The 17,468-nt window shown below is 44.0% G+C and overlaps 1 protein-coding gene across 1 annotated transcript in view; it reads left to right on the top strand.

The window, feature by feature from the left end:
• Positions 1–8,888: 8,888 nt before the first annotated feature.
• slit3 (slit homolog 3 (Drosophila)) overlaps positions 8,889–17,468 on the top strand; it is a 443,755-nt gene continuing 435,175 nt past the window's right edge. Inside the window, 2 exon segments of the mRNA XM_036969807.2 lie at positions 8,889–9,259; positions 9,421–9,630. Of these exon segments, the coding sequence (XP_036825702.2) occupies positions 9,225–9,259; positions 9,421–9,630 (245 nt within the window). The 5' untranslated portion in view covers positions 8,889–9,224.

Here is a 17,468-nt window from a genome sequence, read left to right as displayed (position 1 = left end):
TTCTTCTTGCCACTCTTCCATAAAGGCCAGATTTGTGCAATATTGTTGTCCTATGGACAGAGTCTCCCACCTCAGCTGTAGATCTCTGCAGTTCATCCAGAGTGATCATAGGCCTCTTGGCTGCATCTCTGATCAGTCTTCTCCTTGTATGAGCTGAAAGTTTAGAGGGACGGCCAGGTCTTGGTAGATTTGCAGTGCTCTGATACTCCTTCCATTTCAATATTATCGCTTGCACAGTGCTCCTTGGGATGTTTAAAGCTTGGGAAATCTTTTTGTATCCAAATCCGGCTTTAAACTTCTTCACAACAGTATCTCGGACCTGCCTGGTGTGTTCCTTGTTCTTCATGATGCTCTCTGCGCTTTTAACGGACCTCTGAGACTATCACAGTGCAGGTGCATTTATACGGAGACTTGATTACACACAGGTGGATTGTATTTATCATCATTAGTCATTTAGGTCAACATTGGATCATTCAGAGATCCTCACTGAACTTCTGGAGAGAGTTTGCTGCACTGAAAGTAAAGGGGCTGAATAATTTTGCATGCCCAATTTTTCAGTTTTTGAATTGTTTCAAAAGTTTGAAATATCCACTAAATGTCGTTCCACTTCATGATTGTGTCCCACTTGTTGTTGATTCTTCACAAAAAAATACAGTTTTATATCTTTATGTTTGAAGACAGAAATGTGGCAAAAGGACGCAAAGTTCAAGGGGGCCGAATACTTTCGCAAGGCACCATATAGCCTCATTATTGTTATTTTCTTGTGTTTGTTTTTATTGTATTTTTACTTTAGTTTATTTAGTAAATATTTTCTTAACTCTTATTTTACTTAAAACTGTTTTGTTGGTTAAGGGCTTGTAAGTAACCATTTCACTGAAAAGTCTACACCTGTTGTATTCGGCGCAAGTGATAAATAAAATGTGTTTTGATTCGTGTGTAGATCACTCTGACTGAGCTGTGGGTCTCTGCTGACTGCTGCCTGGCAACGCTACAGACAGACAGACAGACAGACAGACAGACAGACAGACAGGACTAGTGTTGGGGGGCAATGCAGATGGCTCAAATGTGCTGCTCTCAATCAGGAGGTCTGATCTCAGAGGTTAGTGTTAATTACAGATTATTGCTGAACCGTAAACGAAGTCCTGGGCTGCAAGGCCGGTCAGGGGACTTGGAACAATTAGTAACAGCCCGTCTCTATTTTTATACTAGTCTGGTGAATTAGCAGGGTTGTTTTTTTATTTTTTTTATTTCACCTTTATTTAACCAGTCAGGCAAGTTGAGAACAAGTTATCATTTACAATTGCGACCTGGCCAAGATAAAGCAAAGCAGATCGACACATACAACGACACAGAGTTACACATGGAGTAAAACAAACATACAGTCAATAATACAGTATAAACAAGTCTATATACGATGTGAGCAAATGAGGTGAGATAAGGGAGGTAAAGGCAATAAAAAAAAAAGTAAAACACTGAAATGGTAGATTTGCAATGGAAGAATGTGCAAAGGAGAAATACAAATAATGGGGTGCAAAGGAGCAAAATAAATAAATAAATTATACAGTAGGGAAAGAGGTAGTTGTTCGGGCTAAATTATAGGTGGGCTACGTACAGGTGCAGTAATCTGTGAGCTGCTCTGACAGCTGGTGCTTAAAGCTAGTGAGGGAGATAAGATTCAGTTTCAGAGATTTTTGTAGTTCGTGGCAGCAGAGAACTGGAAGGAGAGGCAGCCAAAGAAAGAATTGGTTTTGGGGGTGACTAGAGAGATATACCTGCTGGAGCGTGTGCTACAGGTGGGAGATGCTATGGTGACCAGCGAGCTGAGATAAGGGGGTACTTTACTTAGCAGGGTCTTGTAGATGACATGGAGCCAGTGGGATTGGCGACGAGTATGAAGCGAGGGCCAGCCAACGAGAGCGTACAGGTCGCAATGGTGGGTAGTACATGGGGCTTTGGTGACAAAACGGATTGCACTGTGATAGACTGCATCCAATTTGTTGAGTAGGGTATTGGAGGCTATTTTGTAAATGACATTGCCAAAGTCGAGGATTGGTAGGATGGTCAGTTTTACAAGGGTATGTTTGGCAGCATGAGTGAAGGATGCTTTGTTGTGAAATAGGAAGCCAATTCTAGATTTAATTTTGGATTGGAGATGTTTGATATGGGTCTGGAAGGAGAGTTTACAGTCTAACCAGACACCTAAGTATTTGTAGTTGTCCACGTATTCTAAGTCAGAGCCGTCCAGAGTAGTGATGTTGGGCAGGTGCAGGTAGCGATCGGTTGAAGAGCATGCATTTAGTTTTACTTGTATTTAAGAGCAATTGGAGGCCACGGAAGGAGAGTTGTATGGCATTGAAGCTTGCCTGGAGGGTTGTTAACACAGTGTCCAAAGAAGTGCCAGAAGTATACAGAATGGTGTCGTCTGCGTAGAGGTGGATCAGAGACTCACCATTCGCAAGAGCGACCTCATTGATGTATACAGAGAAGAGAGTCGGTCCAAGAATTGAACCCTGTGGCACCCCCATAGAGACTGCCAGAGGTCCGGACAGCAGACCCTCCGATTTGACACACTGAACTCCATCAGAGAAGTAGTTGGTGAACCAGGCGAGGCAATCATTTGAGAAACCAAGGCTGTCGAGTCTGCCGATGAGGATGTGGTGATTGACAGAGTCGAAAGCCTTGGCCAGATCAATGAATACGGCTGCACAGTAATGTTTCTTATCGATGGCGGTTAAGATATCGTTTAGGACCTTGAGCGTGGCTGAGGTGCACCCATGACCCAAAAAATATTGATTTGAAGATTTTGTTTTGGGTTCTTTGAATGTTAAGGTGGCGAAAAAGCTGCAAGGAGGTTGCCGTGTGAAATCACTGTTTCCTTGGCTCTCTGGCCTTATGTCATCTCCACAGAGGTCAGAGGGGTAACTTGAAAGTCCATAGCAGAGTACCGCAAAGCTGTAGAACACTGACTTCATACCACCATCATGTGCCATAGTTCATGTACTGTATATAATAATGAAAGTGCCACACATGGATAAAGAGAGAGAAAAAGGAGCGGCCAATGGTCCAGCCAGCCCTGACCCTCTGTGTTTGTGTCTATGATAGCTCCCAAGAAAATTGGATGATCAATCATCCAGCATTACACAGGACAGAGATAAAACTCTTTCTAACATTCTAACGCCAGCCAGGGTGAGATTGACCCATATGTGGAATTGCTTAGAGGTGTCTGGGGAGCGGAAGGGTACCAGATAGCCCCCCTCCCCTCCCAAAAGGCCAATCATACACCCCGCTCCCTCAACCCATAACCTCCTGACTGCAGCAATGTGTCCTTCTAATTGTGCACTTCCTATAACAAGCAGCCAGAAGGTTCTCTTGTTCTGTAGGGGCTGCTAATCCTGTGATTACTCTTTTCCAGAACAGGACTATTCCCATTGTACAGGTTTGCACAATGTAGGTCAGAGCCAAAACAAATATTCACTGCGTGCCAAAATGTAAAGGAGAGAAAACCACCATTACTCAGTTCATGATTACCATGGCTTTCAGCATTCCTGTGCTCAGCGGCCTGTGAGACGAGAGAGAGAAGGTAAAATCACTAACAAAGCCCAAGCAACTGTCCAGCACTGCCGCGTTTAGGACATCAAATGAAGCGTGCCTCAACATCAGAGCAGGGTCAAAGGTGAGGCCCGTGATTGAAACCGTGTCAGGTTGTGCATAATCCATGATGTCTGGATGGCTCCCTAATGCAACAACTCTCCCAGGGATAGGGACAGCTTGTTGAATAGCATACAAATAAATGTGAAAAAGGGCTTGGTTGTGGAAACATCTGGGATTGCTTTTTATTCCATATGTTTGTTCACCACCACCACCTCCAAGGAAGACAACATTCAGAAAGTATTTTTGTTCTCTTTTTTCTCTTGCACTCCCACAAAATCTTATCTGGCAGTCTCTTTATTCTCTGAATGTCTGCGTTAAGCATAAGAACAGAGGATTTGGGAGAATTGCGGGGCCTGTGCTCCAATGTAATTGATGGAGACCTGACAGTATGGGCCTGGAGGTGCTTTCAGGGAATGGAGGCAAGGAGCAGTGAGAGTTGGCTGGTGCTGGTGGTTCCCTGATGCCTAACCACAGAGCTGTGCTGTATCCCTCCCTCCCTGCCCTCTGTCCCCTCCCTACCTCTGTCCTCCTCTCTCTCCCTCCCTCTCACCCTCCCTCCTCTCCCCCCTCTGTCCTCTTCTCCCTCCCTCTGTCCTCTCCCTTCCTCTGTTCTCCTCTCTCTCTCCTCTCCCTCCCTCTCTCCCTTCCCTCCCTCCCTTTGTTATCCTCTCCTTCTCCTCCCTCCCTCCATCTGTTCTCCTCTCTCTCCCTCCCTTTGTCCTCCTCTCCCTCCTTCTGTACTCTTCTCCCTTTATGAGCTGAGACAATGTGGACAAAATAAGAGTCTCTCTGTTGCACTGGTGAGTGGAGGCTGGCCGCTCCACTCCGCTGGGCACACATGGCACCTTTTACTGGGACTGGGACTGAAACAGGGGCTGTCTCACACAGTAAGCCTGTATCGTTGACCAGCCAGCACTCTGCCAGCTGGCCACTACAGGGACAGGCTCCTTTCCCCCTCTCCTCTCTCGCTATATCACACTGCGAGCCAGACTTGCACTAAACCCATTGGTACAAATTAGAAGTGAAGGTTAACAACTGTAGGGTTGAAAAAAAAGAAAACAATTTATCTCTAAGAACCTTGATAGAAATGTTCAGGTTGACGTAAAATGTAATGTGGTATTTTCTCAGTGAACCAGGTGATGAGTTTTACAGATAAGTAGGACTGGGATAAAATGTTTGTGAAGATTTACTGCGGTTCAAATGTTCTCTATGTTACAAACCCACATTCCAGAACGAGACGGTGCAATTCACCCCAACTGACAGAGAGTAAATGTAGGTATTGAGAGGGAATCCATATATGTTCCCTTTCCCTTGCTCTGAGGTTCCCATACCCTTATAGCTCTGAGATGGGCAGAGAGATTGACGTAACTGGTGGAAAGTTTGGATTTCTCTTTTTGTTAAAGTCATCCATTAAAAGGAGCTCTCATTTCTAATGGCTTTTTTTCTCAGACAGGTCTTTGGCTAGTTCATGCTAAGCAGGCTGTGGGCCTCTGCTGTGCGAATTGATCTCCAATGCCAATTTTCTCCTATACACTGTCCATACGCTTCCTGGGCAGGCATTAGGGTTTTCAACATAAACCAGAAAAATCCGTTTTAACACCCTGGACTGTCAGTAGTCTGCAACCAGGGGCGGACTTAGTTATTTGGAGGCCCCAGTCAGAGGCCTGTCTGATTTATTTTACTGATTGTGATTTTCCTCTCTATGTCTTTCTGCTTCTCTCTGCTGTGTGTATCAGCCAACCAGACCGAATATTGATGATGATGTAGGCTAAATCAAGTGTTATCAAGTGTTAATCAAATATTATGCTGCTGTGGCAGTACTGTTGATATTAAAACGTAGCTACAAACACTCGACTGGTAAGCGCATCTCTCAAGCCATGCTTATTGGTTACCAGGCGCGTGCGAGCTCCGTACAGGGCAGACTGGGAAAAAGGCTCCATACAGGGCAGACTGGGAAAAAGGCTCCATACAGGGCAGACTGGGAAAAAGGCCCCATACAGGGCAGACTGGGAAAAAGGCTCCATACAGGGCAGACTGGGAAAAAGGCTCCATACAGGGCAGACTGGGAAAAAGTATCCGTACAGGGCAGACTGGGAAAAAACTCCGTACAGGGCAGACTGGGCAAAAGTATCCGTACAAGGCAGACTGGGAAAAAGGTATCCATACAGGGCAGACTGGGAAAAAGGTATCCATACAGGGCAGACTGGGAAAAAGGTATCCATACAGGGCAGACTGGGAAAAAGGTATCCATACAGGGCAGACTGGGAAAAAGGTATCCACACAGGGCAGACTGGGAAAAAGTATCCATACAGGGCAGACTGGGAAAAAAGTATCCATACAGGGCAGACTGTGAAAAAGTATATGTACAGGGCAGACTGGGAAAAAGTATCCATACAGGGCAGACTGGGAAAAAGCTCCGTACAGGGCAGACTGGGAAAAAGCTCCGTACAGGGCAGACTGGGAAAAAGCTCCGTACAGGGCAGACTGGGAAAGAGCTCCATACAGGGCAGACTGGGAAAAAGCTCCGTACAGGGCAGACTGGAAAACAGCGCCGTACAGGGCAGACTGGGAAAAAGGTGCAACCGGGCGCGTGCGAACTCCATACAGGGCAGAACGGGGTGGGGGTAGCGAACTTGATGACAACTTGCGGGCAGTGGGTTCTGAACAACAATGACAAAAATTGTATATTCACTTCCATACATTTTTTTTGTCTGGTGCTGGGTGGCTTTCAGACGAGTCTCGGGAAACTTGTGGGGGTCGTCGAGCAATACGGAGAGTCTCATCTTTCCAAAGAGGGGTCATATTAGTGTGTAGCTCAAACCGTTCGGACGCTACAGATGTTTTCTTGAGAAGACCAATTTTTGGGATGTCTCTTGGTCTGACAAACACAGTGGTAGCTCTGCCACCTTCCACCGCAGATATAGAAAGGATAAGGGAAAAGGGGATACCTAGTCAGTTGTACAACTGAATGCATTCAACTGAAATGTGTCTTCCACAGGTTGACGATGGTTGCGATGGTTTGAGACTCAGCCAATGCAAAACATTTTGATAAGGGATTTTTTTTATTATGCCTTGAGCGTAGCATCAGGGGGCCTCAAGCAAAGAAATATATTTTGGGGGGTTTAAATGAAAATATATACAGTATGTATATGCCCAGCTCAGGAGGCCCCTTAATGATGTGAGACCTCATGGTAAATCTGCCAGTGGCTTCAAACTCCGACATACTCTTTCACTCTCAAATGATCTCTCTCTCTCTCTCTCACACACACACACACACACACACACACACACACGGGTACGCCACACCTTCAAGGGAGCCCTAGCTCTGTTTGTGGTTTGTGGAGAGAGCGAGTCATGGCAGGCATGGACATCGTGCAGCCTGGACTGGTTAGTGCTTGACTGACCCTGAAGGAAAGTGGCCTTGAACCTCCAGGGTCCTTCCTCCTGGGTTCTCCTGGGTCCTCCTGGTTCCTCCTGATCTCCATAGCTGTCTGAGAAACATGTAGAGCATATCTGTCCTCGCCATGCTTGTTATCCACACTCATCCACAGGTGGAGCGACAGAACATTCCTCATCCCTGAGATTAGAAAGAGGAAAGGGTGAAGAAGACAGTAAATCCTCTCAGCCGCTCCCTAAACACACACACACACCTGATTTATGTGACCGCTGCCGTGTGTGTGCATGTGCGTGTCAGTAAAAGCTCTGCACACATGGTTCACAGCTTAGCCATATGCCCCTGACTCCAGACGGAGGAATGAGTTAACTCTTCACCTCGATCTGAGAGGCATGGAGCTGCATCTGCAAACCACTGGCATCTGGGCCCAGATAGAGGGGTAGGTGTGTGACCCCGGCCCACTGCTTTATCCAGACACCTTGATATAATAAAGATAGAGCGAAAAGAGAGAGTGTGGGAAGAGGAAAGGGGGGAGAAAGGGAGGAATGGGGAGAAGTAGAGTGTGGATGGAGGCAGAGAGAGGGGTCCAGGATGTCATAAATAGCATCTCAATTTGCTCTTAACTGAAAATAATGTTAATTGATTATCTGCTCAGTGTGTTAAACAAGTATCCTCTGTGGAGCTTTATCAGAGAGCAAGGAAGAAGAGTCTGATAGCCAATGTCTGATGCAGATGCTGGCCCCATCTGCCTAATTCGAGGCTACTCAGGATTGTCTATAGTGTTGGCAGAAATTAGAATATTTTCTGTTTTAGTCTGCTTTTAATCTGAATGTGTAACCTGATATGATATTAAAATGATATTTCCTAGTTATTACAAAATTGGCCATCATCAACCACCAATGCAAAGTTCAGATTTGACTAGATCCATAAATGTTGTGTTAGTTGTGGTTGTAGCTGTCAGAAAACATTGAAGCTATTGTCTGAAATACAACAATTCAATGGGAAAAGAGGGTTAGTTTAAAATGTAATTATTGGTCCATTTTAACACCAGATGAGGGCACTGCAGCTGCAAAATGACAGTAAGACAGAGACTGCTCAATGAAGACTGGATGAGTGTTGTGCGAGTGCTTCACAAGTCTAAACTGTAACTAAAGTATTGAAAGTGAGTTCTTGGCCACTTTCTTACAACAATTTCAATTTAGTTGCGATACAGGCCTATTGCTATTGATATAAGTAATTGAAGGAATTGCTTTTTATGGTCAGAATACATGATAAAGCCTGGGTCAGCAAAATGAGAAAGTAGGCAACCATTATTTGTTTCATTGCTGCCTTCAACTCAATATAGAGAGGCTACTGCATAACTATTTTTAAGCGGTGTCCTTGCCGTTGTCACTCAAGTCATTCTAAATGCATTGTCATATCCAGTTCTATTTTAACAACACCCTGCTACTAGAAATTCTCAATGAAGATTCCCAGTATCTGGGCACAAATAGCCTACTTTAAAAGTACACTAGGCTATATCACCTCGTTAGGTAAAATCCACAAATATAACCTTTTCTGATCAAGTCCCGTTAGTTGCACATGCACACAAGTGTTGGACCTAAAATGGAAACTTCATGTTTTCCATGTAACTCATCAATTGCAAACTCATTGCTTGTAACTCATTCCAAAATTCCATAGACTTTATTGTTTTACTTACTGATCGTAAAGTGTACATGAGGGGCATTAAAAAAGTTAGAATAATAACTTATTTTCTGCTTATAGTGACATCAACGCAGTGCGAACCAGTAGGAATCTGAAGTGGTGAATTTGGGGGGTTGGAAATAGGTATGAGTTTTCTAGCAGACAGCAGCCTACATTCGCTCCCCTGGAGTTCTGTTTCAAAATGGCATCAATTGAAATGGGACTGTGTGATGCGTACTAGCTGGAGTTACCTCAACAACTGAGAAACTGTTATCACATCTGAAACTTTATGTACTAAACTAATTGTCTATTTTTTTTTTCTTTCCACGAAGCATTTGGGATGGTTACTGATGAAGATTGTTATAAGTGAAATGACGTACGCATCTGAATGAAGATTGTTTTGAAATTGCATTTTAAATATTTTTTTTCATTCTCTAATATTTTTACAGTTTTGTATCAATGGTGAGGAAAAGGCAGAACACGCATCGGACTTTGAATGAGCGCAACTCCGCATCGATTTTGTTTGGGAAGGTACTTAACTTTGAGAAACTGATTTGATCTATTCATATTATTAGGTTCTGGACCTTTTAGCCTTTAATTCATTTAACTGCAACTATCTTTTATTGCGAGATAGTTGAGTATACCTTTTGGGGATTCCACCAGTGTTTCGTTATTTTCGTTTTAAATACTAGTTTTGCCACGGTGAATACCATGCTACCGAATGTGCATGAGAAGTGGACGGCATATCACTGGGGGATATGGGTTCTGATGTGCGGATTGCTGTGCGCTGCCGTGGTGAATGGATGTCCTCACAAATGCAGTTGCTCTGGATCTCATGTGGATTGCCAGGGTCAAGGCTTCAGGAACGTGCCAAAAGGAATACCTAGGAACGCAGAACGTTTGTAAGTAACACAAACCCCTTCGCGCATCATCACACCACTTCTCTTCTGTCCATTTATATTGTCAGAGGCTAGGTGGTGTATGAGTGGGTAGCCTCATTTAATAATATGCAGAGCCTGTTGATTGTGGTTGCAAACAGTAATACGGGAATGAAGATGCGACACATCTGGCACCTGCCTTGCATGCGTGCCCAAGAAGGGTGCTATTGCGGCCGCAATTCAGTGTGGGCATTCCTGCATCTGCAGGAACCCCTCTTTATACTTCTATTGATCAATTCTTAAGTTGGGACAGGTGGGAGGTGGCAATGCTGCAATACAGTAGGTGGCGTTAATGCACAAAAACATTGGATGCCAGCCGCTGATAAACCCCACAGAAGATGGTAGCTAGCTAGCAAGTACACCTGTAGATTGTGTCCTTTGCCCCGAACAGTCGGGCACTGTTGTCCCGCAGTTCTGTTAACAACGGCGAGGGAAGGTGTTCGGCAGGCAGGAGCGAAGGACACTGTGATAGCTAGTGCACGGTGTCGCCCTAGCCTCCCGTCTGCGGTGCTAGCGGGAGGCCGTGATGACAGGTAGACTGTTCTTCGCTCCCGGCTATCAGGTACGGTTTTATCCGATACACAGCGGGAGGTGGGGGCGACACCGTGTGCTAGCTAATTAACAACGCTGTGTCGCTAACTAGGCTGGAGCGAAGGACAATGTGTGATATTTCAGCCAACTAGTCCTAAGGAGGACTCTGGTACACTCATCATTATTATTATGTGTTGGTCCAGAGAGGCAATAAATGTTCTCTAGATCCTCAATGTGTTTTTTTTGCATATCCCAGCCATAATCAATATATTTAACAAGGCAAGTCAGAACAAATACAGAACAAATACTTATTGTCAATGACGGCCTAGGAACAGTGGATTAACTGTCTTGTTCAGGTTTTTTACCTTGTCAGCTCAGGGATTTGACCTTCCAACCTCCCGGTTACTAGTCCATCACTCTAACCACTAGGCTACCTGCCACCCCATGCCAATGAATATAGCCGACCCTTGTATATAGCCGACCCTTGTTTATAGCCAACCCTGTATATAGCTTCCTCGCTTATTTCTTATTTCTCCCGTTTTCTTTACCTGGTTTAATTAGTTATGCTATTTAATTACTTCACTGTTGCTAGAGCTTGCAAGTTAAGCCTGTCACTGTACTTGTGATTGTGACAATAAAACCGCGAACTGTAAACTGTTTGTTAACATATTAGATATGCCTAGGCTTGTCATTGTATGAGTATGTCATGTGCATTGGCACTTTTATGAAATGTACTAGTAGTCTGACCTGTGGCTGTAACCTGTACCTTCTTTCCAGTCCAGTCAGCCTAAGCTCCATTAACCTGAGGACTTAGCAGCCTCGGCCACATTAACCCGAGGACTTAGCAGCCTCGGCCACATTAACCTGAGGACTTAGCAGCCTCGGCCCCATTAACCTGAGGACTTAGCAGCCTCAGCCCCATTAACCTGAGGACTTAGCAGCCTCAGCCCCATTAACCTGAGGATTTAGCAGTCTCAGCCACATTAACCTGAGGATTTAGCAGCCTCAGCCACATTAACCTGAGGATTTAGCAGCCTCAGCCCCATTAACCTGAGGATTTAGCAGCCTCAGCCCCATTAACCTGAGGATTTAGCAGTCTCAGCCCCATTAACCTGAGGACCTAGCAGTCTCTGCCACATTCACCTGAGGACTTATCAGCCTCAGCCCAATTAACCTGAGAACTTAGCATCAAACCCATTAACCTGAGGATTTAGCAGCCTTAGCCCCATTAACCTGAGTGTTTATCAGCCTCAGCCCCATTAACCTGAGGACTTAGCAGCCTCAGCCACATTAACCTGAGGACTTAGCAGCCTCAGCCACATTCACCTGAGGACTTAGCAGCCTCGGCCCCATTAACCTGAGAACTTAGCAGCCTCAGCCCAATTAACCTGAGGATTTATCAGCCTCAGCCCCATTAACCTGAGTGTTTATCAGCCTCAGCCCCATTAACCCTGAGGCCGTAGTATGAAATTACATTCCATGGGGGAAGTGGGTCCTGCAATCCCTGAAAATGCAGTGTTTCCACCTCTGGTGATTCTAGGAGATGGAACCTATTATCTAGCATAACTAAGAAGCTTAAGGACCTCAGGGGATACAAAACATGAGGCACTGCAACAACAAACACAATCTTTTTTGCTTGGAAGTGGTATGAAAGCAAAGCATGTTCGCATTAGCCAGAGGCTAGTTGACCAAAGACCTGTTGAATTTGAGAGAGTGATCCCTAGACATTTGAAACAGAGAAAATAAATGATAATACCAAGTGGGATTGTGTGTCCCTTTAGGAAAAAGAGTTGATATTTTCTTTATTTAGTTGCCAGTCAAGTTGTTTTAACATGCAACATTTGACTGTAGTTGTGGATAGGAGGCAGCAATGAGCCTTGTTCATATTTTTTTTAAGTAGAAAGTAATTAGACTACGGTTGTTTTGATGGGAAATGTTTGAGTGTTAACGTAATAAAAGCAGGAAACAGGCATGTTGAAAATGCCTGCTTCCCAAAGGGGAATGCCAGCCCAGCACCTATAGAATAGCAAATTAGAAGCCCAGTCAATTTGGTTCTGTCGATACTCAGGGCCACTTGAGACCTCATTTGCATCTTGTTTGAGCAGAAGGATTGTGAAGGCTTAATGATGGTGGCCAAGGTGGAACAGTCCCTTTTTTCCGGGGTGCAATTCACACCCTGCTAGAGTTCCCAGAACACCTTGGAGTGCTCCTGGCTCTTATCACGCTGATGCTACTGGGGCCGTGATGGACGAACTACAGCCCAGCCACACCCACAGTCCACCAACACTCTCAGGGTGGGTGGGAGGCTGTCAGCTGAGAACAATGTGTATGCGGTTACCAACACTTAACCCATCCATCATCCCAATTCCACTGCTAATCAACTCCATATTACACTCACACAGAGGATGAACTGATCCTAGACCATTTGTAGCCTACTGTACAAAGTCACCAGTACATGCTGCTACATTCCAAATCCATTGCCTACGTGGTGAATGAGTTTCAGCTTAACTTGAGTTTGTCTTGTAGTGGCACTTGGTAGGTCATGAGGGTCAGTGTGTGAATGTTCTAGAGTTGGTGTCTTGGTTGACCTGTTGAACTGTCTGATAATGACTTTAACTTGCCTGGCGGGCTGACGCTGGCACTGCCAGCGGGCACAGCTAACGTCAGCCTTCTGGGAAATATCAGCCGTCTACCTTCTAAAAAAAATCTGTGTGGAAAATATTTGGAGGTGCTTTATTTCAGCCAGCACTTCAAAGGCCAAAGCTGGCAGAGTGAGGGAGGGAGGGAGAGAGGGGAGCAGACTTTTTGTTGCAGCGTTAAGTGGAGAGAGAAAGTGGTCTAAGTCACGAATGTGTCCTTGAAGAGGTCAGTCCAAAATGTAGGAACACACAAGTTCAGAACTCGTCCAAGTGTGTGTCATGCTTTAATGCAAGACTGGTTTTGAAAGTCTCTAAGAGTCTGTGAACCTGGGGCCATTTTAGGTTAACAAGGACCCGCTTTTTGCTGTTTGGGTTCTGTTACCAAAGCAACACATCAAGGCCCTTTGCTTTGTCCCATCAGTCCATCCTTTATATTCTCAGCTCTCGCTGAACTTCGCTTAATGTGACAAAGTGTTTATCCCAATCTACTAAATATGGATAACTCTGCATGTTTTGGTGCCTTTGTCATTGATGCGCAAGGGCCCCAAACATTACGTTGCAGCTAGCAACCCAGTAAACAATGTATGGAGCCAGGAATCACTGCATGTACCTTGAGTTGATCAGGATGTTACTGGGGGAGTGACTGTATGTGGCGTCTAGATCTGGGGTAATATTCCCTTAGAGAGGCCGTAGGCCGTCCAGGCAGTGACATGTGAAGCTCCTGTTGATGGTGTTTCATGATTCGTCAGATTAGTGGACCATGAGCAGCCCTGAGCTTGAACAACTCTCTCTTTAGCTGTATACTGTAACGCTGTGCGTCTGGTTAACTCCTTAGGGTTCCTTACTCCTTAGGAACATTATTAGTGTTCACAACCGGAGCTTGTGATTTAGGTGTGTTTTAACACGATCCCCGTTCCTTTATATATCTGCCAGTGCACCTAATTACTGTGTGTTTGTGTCCTGGCTGCTTGATTCTCTTCCTGCTAGTCTTCTTCCATCTTTCTTGGTTTACATGAGGCTCTGCGCCTTCTGCACCTCAAGCCCTGGACAGCTCTGGAGCAAATTGCCTGAGATGAGTCCTGGGAGGCCTGTCAGATTGAGTTCCACACAAAGTGTTAAAAGTTCCCCTGTCACCTCTGAAGTTTACTGTACAGATGTAATCTAAGGAGTCATGTATGGACTGTACTGGTCTGAACTGGACTGGACTGTACTGGACTGTACAGTACTGCAAACACTGACTGAGGTATGCTGGGTATTATTACGTTTAATTACTTTTCTATTAGTTCTCTATTTTCTTTCTCTCTGCATTGTTGGGAAGGGCCCATAAGTAAGTTAGTCTACTCTTGTTGTTTGCGAAGCATGTGACAAATACAATTAGATTTGATTTGATTAAGGTCGATCCAGTTGACTAAGGTACACTAGGATGATCCAGCTGCCTGTCTGCCGGCCTGTCTGCCTGTCTGCCTGCCTCTCTGTCTGCCTGCCTCTCTGTCTGCCTGCCTGTCTGTCTGCCTGCCAGCCCTTTGAAAATAAACCATCTTGAAGTAAACAGACGCGTCTGGAGAAAATATGAAATTATTCTTGTCAGTTGTGCTGAGTCAGAAGTGCGTGTCCTTCAGCTGGGAACTCATCCGGTAATTAAAATATTTAGAAAACCAAAGTCCCAGTGAGATGTTGCCTATCCTGCTCACACTGCCTCATAAACAATAGAAAACAGCACAGAATGTTGCTGTCATCTTCACTTTGGCCATCTTTGTTCACCCAGCGAATAGTAATGCATTCCATGAGTCATCATCAGGACAGTGATGAAGTGGTGTCTCTTAAGGTTGGCGATACCGAGCGGTGCTTGATCTGAAAGGTGATGTGACATACAGTGCTTTCGGAAAGTATTCAGACCACATGACTTTTCCCAAATTTTGTTACGTTACAGCCTTATTCTAAAATTGATTAACATTTTTTTTTTAAATCCTTAAATCTATTCACAATACCCCATAATGACAAAGCAAAAACAGATTTTTAGACGTTTTTGATCATGTATTAAAAATAAAAACAGATACTTACATAAGTATTCAGACCCTTTGCTATGAGATTCGTAATTGAGTTCAGGTGCATCCTGTTTCCTTTGATCATCCTTGAGATGTTTCTGCAACTTGGAGTACACCTGTGGTAAATTCATTTGATTGGACATGATTTGGAAAGGCACACACCTGTCTATATAAGGTCCCACAGTTGACAGTGCCTGTCAGAGCAAAAACCAAGCCATGACGTCGAAGGAATTGTCCGTAGAGCTCCGAGACAGCATTATTTTGAGGCACAGATCTGGGGAAGAACCCAATGGTCACTCTGACAGCGCTCTATAATTCCTCTGTTGAGATGGGAGAACCTTCTAGATGGACAACCATCTCTGCAGCACTCCACCAATCAGGCCTTTATGGTAGAGCGGCAAGACGAAAGGCAATAAAAGGCACCACTTGGAGTTTGCCAAAAGGCACCTGAGTAACAAATCGAACTTTGATTTAGTCCTATTCTTTAACTTTTGGTTGAGATGGAGACAGGAATCCAAAATATAAATTATTAATTTGTAGACCAACTGGAATTGAATTTAGACTATGTCAGTGGCACAGATTCAACTATCCAAGCAGAAGATACATCTCCTCTAAATACATCTCCTCAAAATGTTGATATTTGGTTGCGTTGACAACCAAACACAATTTAATATCCAGGTTGTCTACAAATTAATAATTGATATGTTCGATTCACATCTCCATCTCAAACAAAAATATATTTTAGACAATTGGACTATTCTTATACATATAGGCCTATATGCATTGTCTATTTTTAGTTGAATTCTGGGTTGAATTGAAACAATAGCTGTTGACAACTTTACAAATGCTGTATAGTCCTAAATAGCTTCATTGATGATATGACTGTTAAAGTTTAGTTCCATTTCATTTGCTCTGTTAAACCTTCAATTTCAAATGACTTTGATAGCAGCAGTGAATATATTTAGTTATTAAGGGATTTCTCAATCATCATTCTCATAATAGCACATTGGTAGTAGTCGGTGACAAATATCATGTCTTAGCAGAGCTGGATGGGAGACCAAATGAATAGCTGTAGATAGATCAACTCTCCAGTAGGAGGTGCTGCCCTGCCTATTGTTTCTTTTATATTGGATAAAGCGTTGAAGGTCTGACATTGTTTCAAAGGTACAAATTTAACTTCAGGTTTGTCTGTGTTGAAAATTGGTTACGATGATGACATGACCCTGTGGTTGACACTCTCAAAACAAGAGGACCTTTTTAAAATCCAATGTATTTTCCACCTAGATTGCACGTCACAATACGTTGACGAATTACGTTGATACAATGCTGATTCAATCCGTTTTTGCCCACTGGGTTTGGCTGCTTGGTTATACATATTTTCCTCTCTGTTGGTGTGCGAGTCCTCACTTAATGTATTTAAAGTGTAGCTCAAGTCTTGTTTATTTGCAGTCATGGTGGCTGCCTTGCAATTATTACCATCAACTACCTCTAGTTTAAAGATGTTTGCCAAGCTAAAGTGATCTATTGACTCTGCCTATAAACAGGTTGTGTAGGTGTCTATGGTATTGGGTTTGAAGTGGCACTGTTCACATAGCTGTTAGGGATGATTTGTCACCTTAAGAATTCAGTGATATTGGTGTCCAGTGATGTCTGTGTCCAGTGATGTCTGTGTCCAGTGATGCCTGTGTCCAGTGATGTCTGTGTCCAGTGATGCCTGTGTCCAGTGATGTCTGTGTCCAGTGATGTCTGTGTCCAGTGATGTCTGTGTCCAGTGATGCCTGTGTCTAGTGATGCCTGTGTCTAGTGATGCCTGTGTCCAGTGATGCCTGTGTCCAGTGATGCCTGTGTCCAGTGATGCCTGTGTCCAGTGATGCCTGTGTGCAGTGATGTCTGTGTCCAATGATTTCGGTGTGCAGTGATATCAGTGTCCAGTGATATCGGTGCCCAGTCGTGCTTGTCTACGTGTGTGCACCTGTGTGTGTGTGTTGAATCAACACCCTTGTGGAGGAGATGAAAGGCAGACGTAATATTTGATTCCTCAGACTTGTGATTGGGTTATAAACCATACAAGCCATACAAACAACTATACTAACCATACAAACCATACAAACTATACTAACCATACTAACCATACAAACCATACAAACCATACAAACCACACAAACCATGCAAACCATGCAAACCATACAAACCATACAAACTATACTAACCATACAAACCATACAAACCATACAACCCACACAAACTATACTAACCATACTATCCATACTAACCATACTAAGTATACTAACCATACAAACCATACTAACCATACTAGACATACTATCTATACTAACCATACAAACCATACAAGCCATACTAACCATACAAACCATACAAGCCATACTAACCATACAAACCATACTAACCATACAAACCATACTAACCATACTAGACATACTATCTATACTAACCACACTAGCCATACTATCTATACTAACCATACTAACCATACAAACCATACTAGCCATACTAACTATACAAACCATACTAGCCATACAAACCATGCTAACCATACTAACCATACAAGCCATTCTAACTAGACTAA

This window comes from Oncorhynchus mykiss, chromosome 25 (assembly GCF_057628025.1).
Source record: "Oncorhynchus mykiss isolate SJ-2025 chromosome 25, ASM5762802v1, whole genome shotgun sequence".
Lineage (NCBI taxonomy): Eukaryota > Metazoa > Chordata > Actinopteri > Salmoniformes > Salmonidae > Oncorhynchus > Oncorhynchus mykiss.
Note: the sequence above shows the minus strand (reverse complement) of the source record. Positions and strands in the feature narration are given on the sequence as shown.